The sequence below is a fragment of the Branchiostoma belcheri genome, unplaced genomic scaffold (assembly GCF_001625305.1).
Source record: "Branchiostoma belcheri isolate BF01 breed outbred unplaced genomic scaffold, Haploidv18h27 scaffold25, whole genome shotgun sequence".
Lineage (NCBI taxonomy): Eukaryota > Metazoa > Chordata > Leptocardii > Amphioxiformes > Branchiostomatidae > Branchiostoma > Branchiostoma belcheri.
In genome coordinates, this window is record NW_017803854.1 from 1,470,514 (window position 1) to 1,484,519 (window position 14,006).

A 14,006-nucleotide genomic window follows, 5' to 3' on the forward strand; every position below is an offset into this window, starting at 1 on the left:
GAAAGAATTGGATACTGCCTGGCCAAGTTGATACTGTCTTGACAAATTCATACTGTATTGCAGCCATTGTGTGTGTGTGTGTGTGCGTGTCTGTCTGTGTGTGTGTGTGTGTGTGTGTGCGTGTGTCTTGTGTGTGTGTGTTGTGTGTGTGTGTGTGTGTGTTGTGTGTGTGTGTGTGTGTGTGTGTGTGTGTGTGTCTGTGTGTGTGTGAGTGCGTGCGTGCGTGCGCGTGTGTGTAATATTGCTGACTATTATAACATATATTTTGTTGTTGTGTTTTTTGTATTGGGCAGGGCAACCTGTGAAGGTGCGTATGCAACCGTTTTGCCCTCCCTGAGGGCCATTTTACGTGAATGCTGAGATGACCAGAATAACGACAGAGACCGTGACGGCCAGGTTTGGTGTTGTCATGCAAATTATTAACATTATTTGTGGAGAGTTCCTGGATTGACGGCTGAAATGTTTTTTTAATTCTTTCTTTTATTCATTTCAAGATAGAAAACAAAATCATGGCACAACAAAATTCGTGACGCACGTGCATGACAACAAAACTGATACATAAAACCAGTAGACAATTAAGACAATAGAAATGATGAGAAATTGGTGAGCGGCTGTTATGTTTATAGCTATGACGTTATAGCCTGTATTTAGCCTCTACCAGGCCGAGTGCGGCAAACTGTTCTCTCCAGCAGACCAACTCCCCTGGTATCTCTCTATTTGGCCGATTTCTACTCTTTTCAGCCGCCTCCCGAAGCCTGGTAGAGGCCAGCCTGTATTTATTTTTTTATTTCTGTTTTATTTGAACAGGGTAGAAACCTCAGTGCTATTTAAAACCACTGCTTTTCAGGAATGCCCTGTAACAAGTGAAACATGAAAACAATGAAATCGACACATTAACAATACATAACGTTACAAAATAACCAAGCGTCAAAACAAAATCGTATACCATAAATCAATGTCGTTAAGCCAGGCCAAAGTCAGGAGGTCAGAGTTCAGCAGAGTTGCTTCAGAAGCTTCTTCAATGACAGGTAAGACGTGGCCACTCTAACTGTGGCAGGTAGGCCGTTATAGGCAAATGCTCCCCTGTGCGCAAAGTTTCTTCGGCCAGATTCTAATCGGACTTTAGGAAGTTTTAAAGATAATTTTGAATTGTGCCTAGTTTGGTAGATATGAGATGTTCTACAGAACATTTGTAGGTATTCCGGTACTTGTTGGTGTATTGATTTGAAGACGGTTTGAAGGAGGTGCATTTGCCTCACAGTGACTGTAAGATAATCATGATAACTGAAGTTACGGCGAGGATGAAGTTTGGTGTTGTCGGTCCCGCCGCGCTGGTTCGGTTGTCGACGATTGCGAAGACCCTGGCGGGAGCTCCGCTCCCCTGGCCGATCTTGATGGGCATGGCGTACACGGTAGATCCGGTAGGGGGCATCTCGTCCAGGTGGGCCACGTTCTCTAGGATCAGGACGTTGTTGGGCAGGAGGATTTGGTGGGCCGGAGCAGTCTAGGTGGGGTAAGGCAGAAAGCTGTGAACCGTTAGGATTTTTTTACTTCAATTTTTATCACAAAAACAAGGCTCAGAAGGCAAACGTGCCAGCGAGTTTATATTGTCCACCGTCTCTATAAGTGATGGCCGGAGTGCCCTGATATATTCGGGAGCAAATGCTGCAGATGGCTTCACCACACCCCCCGTAACAAAAATGGACCTATCCCGCACCCACATAAATCACCCCTGCATATACGCCCATGCAGCAATGGAATCTTCCAATGCCTTCTGTAGAACCCCGGTAGAACCATGGTTCTACTTTATATAATAAAACTGTTGGGGATTTGGGTTTTCAAGCTACAATCGCTGTTTTTACTCTATCAAACGTATCACCTTGGCAGAAGCATCTCCAGTGTCCGCGCCCATGCAATCAATGCCGACCATCTTTACTTTACGGTTGTCCACGAGCCACTGAGCGCCCCCTGGGTGCAGGCCAGGGAAGTGAATCTTGGTGACGTCCTTGGTGTCGGTGCCCAGGTAGGCGCTGACTCCCTGCTCCCAGTACCACTCTCCCCAGCCTGTGCGGACTACGTGCCAGTCATGGTAGTAAAAAGAAAGCTAATTAGTTACTTAGTTACTTAGTTACTTAGTTACTTAGTTACTTAGTTACTTAGTTACTTAGTTACTTAGTTACTTAGTTACTTAGTTACTTAGTTACTTAGTTACTTAGTTACTTAGTTACTTAGTTACTTAGTTACTTAGTTGAATAGTTAATGTCCTATCCGCAACCATTAGCATGGTCTCTTATGGCGGGTCCCACTGGTAGTGATGTGTGTTTAACTCCCAACTCCCATACACACAGGCCACTACAGCAGGGAGCTAGCCCACTGGTAGTGGTGTGTGTTTAACTCCCAACTCCCATACACACAGGCCACTACAGCAGGGAGCTAGTCCACTGGTAGTGATGTGTGTTTAACTCCCAACTCCCATACACACAGGCCACTACAGCAGGGGGCTAGTACACTGGTAGTGGTCTGTGTATCACCTGCCACACATTTTCCCAAAAGCGGTATGTACAATTTTAAAGGATAATTTTTAAAGGAAAATGTTGAAATCTTGACCCTCTGAAACGCTGCATTTGAGGGGCAATTTGTTGCCTTCGAGTACCAGAGTGCCTTCAACTATCGCAAAGTGGAACTCACTGTCACAAAGTACAGTATATATACGTAGGGGCATTGTCATTAGATAGCTTTAAACAATGTCTAGAGTTAGAAGTTCAAGGGTTAGGTGTGACAAATCGATCGGTGTAATATAGCCAGCTGCCGCCGCGTCGCGTGCCTGCGAAGCTGGTGTGTTAGGCCGAAAGGCGGTTATACCGGGCAGTATACAGATACGAGACAGATACAGGATTTGGTAAAAAATTTACACAAAGGCTTCAGCGCGACTTCCGACTTACGCATGAGAATACAGTCGTCTGGGATCCGCCCGTACTCCCGTTCCCAGTCCTCTAAGTCCTGTTGAGTGATGGCGTAGTCTGGGTTGTCCCCGATCTTCTCCCTCACGTCCACGACAACCCCGGGCCCCGTCAGGTGTCCCAGCGGGATCTGGTCAACTGGGGACGACAGAAGAAGATACTTTTTTAAAACTTATTTTCATGCCGCCACCAACAGAGGACAATACAACAAACACCACTCTCCACCAAGTGGGGAGAGTAATTAGCCAGGGGAGTTAAACTAGTTAAATTAAACCCTCCTCTTTTCTGTCCAATAAAACAGTTGGGTAGTACATTTTAAGTTACAGAGGAAATAATAGACAGAAAACAAATATTAAGTACAAATTTGTATGACAAAAGTAAACATATTAATCAAATGATTAAGCAAAGAGAGAAAAAACAACAACAGCAACAATAAACTGTCATGTAACTCACGTCTCCAAGCTCCTTCCGCGAAGTGAGCAGGCGCGTCCAGGTGAGTTCCCGTATGTTCGGCCATGAAGATGTTGTTGGACTCCAGATAGTACCCGCCGGGCTGTTCACCTCTACGCAAACAAATAAACAAACAACTAAATAAACCTCTACGTAAATAAAGATTAGAAATCCAGCTAATGAGAGCCGGAGCTACACAAGTAAACAGTTACTTGAGCAACTAGTACTGGGTAGATTTTGAAAGTCGTCAGACGTTTCAAGTAGCATCCACTACTTTTCTGGCATCCTTCACAGACTTGCGCGACGACAGCGTTAGCGTCTTTTCGGCGCCAACAAAAACTACGAAGAAAATCTCTCGCCCGTTAAAACTCGCGTGGCCCCCGCCCCGAAAAAAATTAACCCCGCCGCACAAGTACTAGTTTTCAAATCGTGACCCCATTTGCATAATTTACGAGGAAATGTTAGAATAGCATGCATATGTTTGCGACCGTACGATGGTCGTGCGACGGATATATCTGTATCTGTATAGCCGGTATAAGGCACGCGGCGCGGCGGCAGCTGGCTACATTACTCCGATCGACTTGTTACATCTAACCCTTGAACATCTAACTCTAAACATTGTTTAAAGCTATCTAATGACAATGTCCCTACTGTACTTGATGACAGCGAGTTCCACTCTGCGATAGGAATGAAGGACCTTTAGGATAGTCTCTTACCTGTAAACTACGGTGAAGCGGTACTCTGCGTGCACGGGATACACGTTCATCCCTTCTTCAATAGTCCAGGTCAGGTCGATCAGCCGAGGTTCCTCAGATTGTCCCAAACCGTGGCCGACGAGGAGTCCCAATAGTACCTGTGCAATATAGAATGCCGTATCTATGGGGATTCGAATGTTAACGCTCACAAGCACACACACACACACTCGAGCTCACACACTCAATATGTGAAGTTTATTGCAAATTCGTGCCCGGAGGCTAATTTCAAATTACAATCATAAAAGAACAATGAAACAGAGTATAAAATAACTAAAATCTACATGATAAAAGGTAATTGTCTAGAGCTATAGCTATGTCTAAGACTATATCTAAGGGGTTTGACTTCTCCTTTTTAGACCATGGAAGACGTAATGCCCCACCTTTTCCAAAATTAGTGGGTTTGGGGAAGTTAAAAGAAGAATGTTTTTTCTTTGTCTGTAAGTTTAGTAAAATTGGGGTAAATTGTAGAAGTTTGAATAGTCAACTCATTTCGAGCGTTGGTATGAAAGGAACAGTTTGAGATAAAATTAAAGATATGAGCACAGGTCCGGGATGTGTCCTTGTAGACCAAGCAAGGACACATCAGACCAACTGTACTGTATCAGACCAACTACCCTCACCGTACCCTGACATGTTATCTCTCTATTTGGCCAAGTTCTACTCTTTCCAACCGCCTCTCAAAGCCTGGTAGATAGAGGCTAGTGTCCTTGGTCTTTAGACTGTGGGTAAATCAATGTATTCACGGCTCACGATTTTACGGTACAGTGTTGTCTACTCTACATATGGCCTCCTTCTTCCAATATCGACTATGGTAAAAATCCTACTTGACATGAGCCCTAACGTTACGTGTACAGCTTCGGCTATGGTTAAACAGTTCTATGGCCTTATGGACTATGCGAGAATGTGTTTCTAACACATTTGGCACACCTGTAAGATTACTCGGGTCTGTTGCAGAGTTCTTGTCTCTGGATACGCCTCTCTTCTGCGCAGTGCATCAGTTTAGCTTCTGATTTTAGCTACTAGTTGGGCAGTGTCTTATCTATATCCTCATAACTTTATAATTACATACAATTTGGCTAAAAAATAGGAACCTTACATTGTCCTTGACCTTTGATCACCTTCAATGTTTGAAGCAAGGTGCTACGTGGTTCCTGACTTAACTAAATTTCGTTATAGATATCTGTGTATAGTATATTTTAGCATTATAGCAATGGCAGTAGCAATCTTAGAGGAACTTACCCCTTAAAATGTGACTTACCACGAGGAGAACTGGAGAAAAAGCGTTCGTGGCCGCCATGTTTTGTATTGACATAGTTTATTTTAGTCCGTATGTTAATGTAGCTACGGTCAACAAGTCAACCCCAAGGCTGGTCAATGGTCAAAGGGTCGAAGTGTGACCTCCAAGCAGATCATGCGGTGGCAAGGCAGTATTCGTTGGCCAGAGGGGTGGCTAGTGGATACTGCCTTGCCACCGTATGATCTGCTTGGAGATTACAAAAGCGTTGTATAATAGTCGACGTCGCAGTCACTGCCACTGACCATCACGAGATTCATACCTTTAGATTGGTATCGTTATAGAATGTTCCGAGTCTTAATAATTTATGCTGCACTAGTAGAAAATGTTAACACGTGTGTAGTAAACGTTGTAGTTCTTTATTAGGTTTATTGAAATTGAAATTGAAATACCTTTATTGTACATTCATGCCACGACGGGCTAGGTACAGGTCAAGACTTAACAGACACATAACAAACGTGTGTAGAAAACATACATAAGGAACATACAAGGATACTATACTAAGCTAATACAAAGTGTTCTAGTTACTGATCTAATACAGAGTGTTCAACTTCTTCTCGCTTTTTTGTACAATGGAAAATGTGGGAACAGATCATGGTTGTGATACAGGGTTTGTCTAAACGCACCAGAAATATAAATCTATCATTAGCACTTAGGTGTTCGAAGTATGGGAACTTCTCTTAACATACATGTACGTTACAGTACGTACATACATACATATGCTTTTACAATGTACATGTATATCTGCATAATCAAGATATATCGTTGAAAACCCTATGCAGTGTTGATGCATTTCATTTCACTGATTCATTTCAGTTTCACTGTATTTAAATTGTTGCATCACTTCGTTTGAAATCTAAACACAGAAAAGATAGACAATCCCTTCCTACCGTAACCCTACTGTTGTCAGGACTGTAATCGGAAACACAGCATCAGTTTTCTTATGCGTAATGGAAAAAAAAACAATATGATATATTGTCAAGTAATTACCAGAGAGGGAAATGAAGAGAAGCGCCCCCGCACCTCCGCTACATATACACACGTGCACCACGCGTTAGGCCATGTTGATTTGATTATATGGATGACATCCTCTGGGAACCCCAAAACTGATGCGCGCGTGCGAATAAAAAAAAAGGTTTTGCAAAAAAAAAAGTTGCTTTCACTATGAAATCTACGTGGTCATGAAGGTTGAACAAATGGCACAGAATATGTTATGGCAAATAAGCTACTCTTCGAATTCATTTCTTTACATTTTTTGTCTTTTTTCCTTTGATTTTGGCATTCTACGACATTGGTATCGTTTCTAAATGTTTTCCTTGCAACTTATGGTATATTTTTGCTCATTTAGCAACCGTTTTGCACGATTTACAGTATGGTTGAAAACTTTTTTTTTTGGAAACGGCCGAAAATTCATGCGCGCGCGGATGTCATCCATATAATCAAATCAACATGGCCTAATGGAAAAAACAATATGATATATTGCCAAGTAATTACCAGAAAGGGAAATGAAGAGAAGCGCCCCCGCACCCCCGCTACATATACACACGTGCACCACACGTTACTGAAAAACAGTATACAGATCCATGAAGTGCGTGTAACACTACTCTTCAAGCAGAGGTTTGGGCGTTGGCTTGTTTTTTTGCAAATTGACTTACTTTAGACATCTTTATCGGGCTTTCTTTTTTTTTATTTTGCACTGGTATCTTTTTACTTAAAAAAAGACACCAGTGCAAAAAAGCAACCCGATAAAATGCCTAAAACACACCAAAAATGAGCGAAAACCCAAACCTCTGCTCGGAGAGTATTGTAACACTACCAGGGCTAGCTATATGACTCTAAACGGGGCAACTTCAAGAAATGGAAGAAAACTGAAGAACTAAGAGAGAATTGGGGGGAAAAGTGAATCATGAAATTAGAGAAACGTTTAAACAGACACCCTGGACGCTAAACGCTGCTATTTGGGCATCTTTATATATGTATATGTGTCCTTGTCCTGTTCGTTTTCTGTCCATTAAACTGTTCAAGGACACTAGATAATGTTAAATTGCCTCTGTGCACGGTCTGACCTTTTCCTGTCAATCAAAAATTACACATTACGTTACACATTCATAACACATTACACGTTAGTACATAGTACAAGTATCTGAATTATGCATATTAAGGAATAAAAAGGAATAAAAGGCATAAAAAGGAATAAAACTAACATCAAGAACTATACAAGTACGTCAAAATTAAAATGATCAGACAATCAATCATCAAGATTGAGAACAACGCTTCTCTAATTTATTCTGTATTCACATCACATGATATTACATTAGTTTCAGCTTTTCCGTGACTCGGATCCACATATCAGTTACCGTTTGCACTAGTGGTACGTAGACCTGCCATTCTGCCTGTCACTCAATGAATCCTTCCCACCCACGTACCGTAAACCCATTCTTGACAAATATACACACAAACCCACAGACGAACCTACCCAGTGGTGGCCTTAATTTCTAGAACTCCTTAGTTATAGAACTCTTTATTGCTGCAGTCAATAGCGATTTTACTGACTACAAAAATACTACAAAGGCGGCACTAATTTACTTGCCATACCTGTTACAGTTGTTGTGCAATAAAGTTTTCAAATTAACTGGCAGTATATCAGTCTGGCTGTTTTCATTATCAACCACACGTCATGAAGCCTACAGGATATTGATGTTTCTGTTTCACGGAGAGATGAAAAAAGTTATTGAAGTAGGAAATGAAACACAATCTACCTCTAATTTGATGATTGCTGCTGCCTACAATCACATAATTGACAATTGCCAGCAATGATCACAAATTGCATGAGCAATGGCCGTAATAGACTAATTTTGATCTGCAATTGTAGCATGTCGATAGAAGTCCATCTATGATTTTACGATACATCATTTTATGATACATATACAATGATACACTAATATTCATGTGTTAAAGGAACAATACAATCAGTTTACACAAGTGCATCTGGTATATGTATATATGCGTTTCCTTTCTCAGATACAAGATATTCAACATATCGACAACAATGCTAAAAAAAAGAAATTGGTGGCCAACATCCGACTGGGTATCAGTCTGCTCTTAAGGAGGTCCAATATGGACCATTGCCCCACAGAATCTGCTTGGAGATTACTCATAGAAAACTCAAACTCAACTATTGGATGAATTACGGAGATAAATTCCCAACGTTTCAAGTGACATCCATGACTCCTCTTCAGTGTCACGATTGACGCTAAAGAAGAGTGATATAGTTTACCTGGATGTTTAACCTTCACTAACGTGCTTGGGAATTTATAGTTTCCAGCATCTTGTGGGGCGTCAGGGTAGCCTATCTTATAGTTGTCATCTTGCCGTAGGTTCAAGTTCAAGTTCAATAGTCTGCAAATTCCCTGGTCGGGACATCACGCAGATGGGGAGAGGCGCGGCGTCTGGACTATGGTCGGGATGACAGCCTGCTCTTGAAGGAGTCCAGCAAGGGGCTGTCCACTATGTATGCCGACAGGTTGTTCCACTCAGGGATTGTTCTGGCGTAGTATGCATATCAAGGTCATCGTTGGCAGTCTCTGCATGGCACTAGTGAATCTGCTCTTCGTCGTAAGCCACAGCATACGGTTGAATCCCCGACCCTGGGTCTTCTGCATAGGCCACTGCATACGGCTGAATGGTACAGTTGTCTTCTTGGGTCTTGTGAAGAGCAAGGTCGGGTCGTCCGGCTGCGCCTGAACCGGCACATCGTTGCAGTTCAGTCTCGTCCGCAGCGCTAGCGTAGGCCACCGCATACGGCTCGATGTTATCGTCTCCTGCCGCTTCAGGGGTTGCCTCGTCCGCATCGTCTGCACGGGTTGGTGCTGCGCCTTGTTGAGCTGGATTTGATGAGCCGCGGTAAAACTTGTGGATGAGGAGGACGATCGTTGTGGTCAGCACGAGGAGAAGGGGCACGGCAACGGCGCTGACCAAGATGCGGACGTTGTCGCTGATCGCAGGGTTTCCCCCTAGAAGGATGACATGGTCCATCTGTGTTGTCTGATCAGAGGCTGACATGTTGTTGCTGTGTGGCACCTCTGTGTAGTTTCCGGTGACGATAGTCTCGTTGTACAGATTGCTGTTGACCATTTGAAAAGCTCTTGGGACCATGTTGGCCGTTGATGACCTGGTGGACACGCTCTGCTGTTCCGGTCCGTGAGTGGTGGCCTGGCAAATATCCTTGCTGACGTCAGAGATGAAAGTCCCGTTGAGCTCAGCGGGTGACGCGCACTTTAGAGGGGGACCTCGAGGGAAAGAAAGGCGGGACAGGGACAGGGACTCTCGGTGACAGATGAACCACCTGTCGCATCGCACTTTGATGTTTCCCATCAGTACAAAACGTAAGCAACGGTGTTGCTGCAGTTTCTTGACATCGCTGTCGATGACAGTGATGCGATTTTTTCGTAGGCCAACACTCCGCAATGCCTTGAGCTGTAGAAGAGCATGGACGGGCACAGAGGTCAGCAGGTTGTCGTCCAGGATCAGTTGCCGTAGAGGCAGGCCGCGAAAGGCATGCTGCGGTATGGCAGAGAGCATGTTCTTGTCGAGGAACAGGTTGCCTAGTTTTTCAAGGCCAAGAAACGCATCGGGATCTGAGGAAAGGAGAAACGGATCGTCATATCAACGAAATGATCTGGGCAAAAATACAATCATCCCAAAAGGCAATTTTTCCATTAACAATCGGTTGGTGCCGGAGAAATGCATTCCAATTGAATTGGTGTAAATACGTAGTGTTCAGCATTCATGATGTCTCGTCTTGGTAATCTCATTTGATACATGTTCCTACGTTTTGAATCTTACCGCCAGAATATATACATCAATTTTCACAGTAAGGGTGGTATTGCTAGCCTGGGTACCATCCGGATTTTCGCTACGCAACGCTCGAAAAAATCACGTTGCGTAGCGAAAATCCGGATGGTACCCAGGCTAGGTATTGCAACATATCAGACCAAATATGATTATCAATGTAAAATGTTAGAGTCCATTTAGTTATTCAAATTGCCAACATTGCAATACTGTGGAAGGCCCTGGCAGCTGTAGCTGATACATATAGAATACAACACGGGGTATTCCGTATCGCCCGAGGTATCGGCCCGACCGCGGGTCGGATCGGCCGCAGGCCGGAGGGCGATCCGACTCGCGGGAGGGCCGGGACCGAGGGCGATGCGGAATACACCGTGTTGTATTTTATTTATGTTATACCCACCCAAGAAAACGCGCCTTTCAATGCAAGATGAGCCAAAAGTTGGTGCCACTAAACCCTAAACTGCAACAACATCTATTCCAACGTCCGGATTCTGTATTCGAATTTTCGAAAGGGGCACACGCGGTTAGAGCGAAACGCATTCGAATCGTTTTATGGAAGCCATGGAAGCGTTCTATAACGGGTTCCAGACCGGGCCGTTCCGGACCGGGCCGTACCGTAAAGTACGGCCCGGTCTGGAACCCGTTATCGAACGTTATCGCGGCCCGGGTAGGATATAAATAAACGTACACACATGTTAGAGCCCATTGCACCCCTCAAAAAAGCAAAACGTGCATTTTCGTCAAGGGAGTGAAACAGAAACTTACCCAGACTTGAGATGCGGTTGTTACCGAGGTTGAGATCTCGTAGTAGCGGTAGGCCTCGGAAAGCGCCTTTCTCTATAATAGAAACGTTTGACTTCTGGATCCTCAACCCCTGAAGATTTGAGACGTTTGGGAAAGACTGTTCCCGCAAAGTCGAGGAACAGAGGTGCTCGATAAAGATCGACCGCGTTTGCGTGCTAAAGTCATCTGGTATCGCCTCAAGGCAAAAGAGAAAACTGTACATCCCGCCATGCCCCACCCAACTGCAGGGAGTCTCCGTCCCTTGCTTAATAGGGCAGCGGCAAGTGGCAAGGGCCCCCAGGGGTTCTTGGGATGTGTCAGTGAAACAGCTCTTTGGACAGAGCTGAGCTGCTACAAAAAGTGCGTAACTGGAGACCAGAAGTAAGAAGACCAGAGTCTCGCCTCGCGCCATCTTGATGTTCTGTGCTGTGATGAATATTTGTTCGTGCGTCATCTCATTCAACATGCATGAAATTTTCTGTCTAGTTTCTTTCCCAGTTACACTCAATTATGTTATGGCCAGACACTTTCTACCCCTCCAGGCCAATACATGGTATACAACCGTGCAACAAAGAAACAGTCTTTATTTGCATGTTCATACATGTACCTATATGGGGCTAAATGCGTACATCAGATCAGAGTATGTTGTTTAATGTATATCATACTGTAAATGTAACCGAGGTGGAATTCACCAGGTTCTTTTCGGATGCTGCACGGGAGACTAACTACAGGGCTAGCAAGAACACACGCAGGACACAGGCATTGCCGTCACACACGCACGGGAGACGATGGGCTGGGACAGTCTTCTCTGTAACCTTCTCGCAAGCTGTCTCTGTCTCAGACTGTCCTCTAGACTGTTCTCCCAACCCACTGAACTCCCAGCTTTTTATTCTCAAATCCCAGACAAACCACAGATTGCAATGCAGACAGTCGTCTAGCAAGAGAACAACACAACATTTCGCACCTGTACGACATGTCCTTGATGTTCCTATCATAAAAGCCTCGAATTAGCATAACCAGAATTATCATACTGGCCACAAAAGCATTATACGTAAAAGTGTCATTTTCAACCCCTTACATAAACGTACTGTTAAATGTATATCATACAGAAAACGTAAAATGCCTGACATACCAAGGGATGGGGCTTAGGACTTGTGCTCATGGCAGAAAGATTTGTATTTAAGTTGTTGTTTTGATTGGGTATGTTTATCTGTATTATTATATCTGTGTATCTTTGCAGTACTTGAATGTTTGATGACGGCCCTGATATGATATAAGAGTGTGTCGTCATCTTGTCTTTATTTCCGTTTTAATAAGAGAAATATCACAACTCTGTAGTAGTGTAGTGCAACGCTTTGCCGGGTATATATCTTTTATCAACGTTTGCAGTGCTTATGTTACTGGTAATGCCTTGCGTGCAGTATATGTCAGTCAGTCAGTCAGTGCAGTACGCTTGGGAAATAGAACAGAGAGTAGAACAACTGATAGTTACATGTATTGATTAAACATGCATTTGATATGAAATGGCACACTGCTCTGTGTGCCTACACGTGTGAGGGGGCGTGTTGTCTCAATCACCCCCACGTGCACCATAGTTATTAACCGGCAGTAACTGTGTTACATGTATATTAGTCTGGCTGTTTTCATTGCACCATACATAATGCACTAGGAGTAAGAATGGCGTGGCAATTTAATGAAAAAATACGAAGGCCCATAAGTACACTTAGTATTTTTTATTCCACTTTTATTTTCTATGGGTACTTTGTATTTTCTATGGGTACTTTGTATTTTCTATGGGTTACTTTTATTTTCTATGGGTACTTGTTTTTTTTTGTGTGTACTTCGCGAAGTTTTTTGGTGGCTGGCGAAGCGACATTCATTTTGCTTTCATGTGGATGCTCCCATTTTTATTATGGGCGGTATATTTCTGTTTACCATTCTAGGCAACTAAATTTATTTTGAACCTATTAAAATATAATATACTTTACACTTTAAGAAAATTTTGTTTGTTTTGCATGCAATGTTCCACACGTTTATTAATTAGGAGTATTAAATAGTGATTATTACATCCTGGCATAGATTATGTTAATGTCGACACAGGACTATACTATTTTCGGGGGTGCTAGGACATATTGTTCAGACTTCCGTCAACATTTCCGTAGCGATATATGGTAAATCACTTCCTCGCTGAATGTAATTACTCCTTGTGTTCAACAGCCCGTAATCTAAAGCGAGGGTTCATTGCCAATGTTGGGAAAAATTGCATGGCGGTTTGCTGCCCTCCTACCAACCGCGAACGTTCATCACATGCAGTTTACGTAGGAAATATGGACAATATGCCGTTTCAGCAAGGAGGTTAAATACAAGTATTGTATTCAACCTCCTTGGTTTCAGTAAATAACCTGACATCTAAAATTGTTCACTTATGAAGTGCAAAAGCGTGAAACATAGGCCGTAAGCCATGGAGGTCGTTGACCTTTGTTGGGACGCCCCCCTCCCCACAAAAGTGCCAATTCATGTCACTACAGCACACATGTAGCTTACCACACGATTAGACGGTCAACCTAGAGTGTAATTTGAGTTTCTGTGAATATTTCAACAATTTTAGATGTCAGGTTATTTACTGAAACGGCATATTGTCCATATTTCCTACGTAAACTGCATGTGATGAACGTTCGCGGTTGGTAGGAGGGCAGCAAACCGCAATGCAATTTTTTCCCAACCATTGGCAATGAACCCTCGCTTTAGATTACGGGCTTTTTTTAATACAAAGGAGTAATTTACATTCAGCGAGGAAGTGATTTACCATATATCGCTACGGAAATGTTGACGGAAGTCTGAACAATATGTCCTAGCACCCCCGAAAATAGTATGGTCCTGTGTCTACATTAACATAATCTATGCCAGGATGTA

The 14,006-nt window shown here is 43.3% G+C and overlaps 2 protein-coding genes across 2 annotated transcripts; both read right to left on the minus strand.

Moving 5' to 3' along the window:
* Window positions 1–1,066: 1,066 nt before the first annotated feature.
* LOC109471514 (kynurenine formamidase-like) lies at window positions 1,067–5,462 on the minus strand. The gene is made up of 6 exons (XM_019770852.1): window positions 5,424–5,462; window positions 4,127–4,263; window positions 3,414–3,523; window positions 2,943–3,098; window positions 1,880–2,073; window positions 1,067–1,504 (listed from the first exon to the last, which is right to left on the minus strand). The coding sequence occupies exons 1-6, from the start codon at window positions 5,460–5,462 to the stop codon at window positions 1,256–1,258; spliced, it is 885 nt and encodes a 294-aa protein (XP_019626411.1). The 3' UTR covers window positions 1,067–1,255.
* Window positions 5,463–9,053: 3,591 nt separating this feature from the next.
* LOC109471377 (leucine-rich repeat-containing protein 24-like) lies at window positions 9,054–11,505 on the minus strand. The gene is made up of 2 exons (XM_019770666.1): window positions 11,076–11,505; window positions 9,054–10,096 (listed from the first exon to the last, which is right to left on the minus strand). Exons 1-2 carry the CDS (start codon window positions 11,503–11,505, stop codon window positions 9,054–9,056), a joined length of 1,473 nt encoding a protein of 490 aa, XP_019626225.1.
* Between the last annotated feature and the right edge of the window lie 2,501 nt (window positions 11,506–14,006).

Bases quoted from the DNA above. Each gene is read 5' to 3' on its own strand.
- LOC109471377 (XM_019770666.1), bottom strand. From the start codon at position 11,505: ATGGCGCGAGGCGAGACTCTGGTCTTCTTACTTCTGGTCTCCAGTTAC. The intron at 10,097-11,075 runs GTAAGTTTCTGT...TCCTTTCCTCAG, and splicing joins CAACCGCATCTCAAGTCTGG to ATCCCGATGCGTTTCTTGGC.
- LOC109471514 (XM_019770852.1), bottom strand. From the start codon at position 5,462: ATGGCGGCCACGAACGCTTTTTCTCCAGTTCTCCTCGTG. The intron at 4,264-5,423 runs GTAAGTCACATT...TATATTGCACAG, and splicing joins TTTCTCCAGTTCTCCTCGTG to GTACTATTGGGACTCCTCGT. The intron at 1,505-1,879 runs GTGATACGTTTG...TACCCCACCTAG, and splicing joins CTGGAGATGCTTCTGCCAAG to ACTGCTCCGGCCCACCAAAT.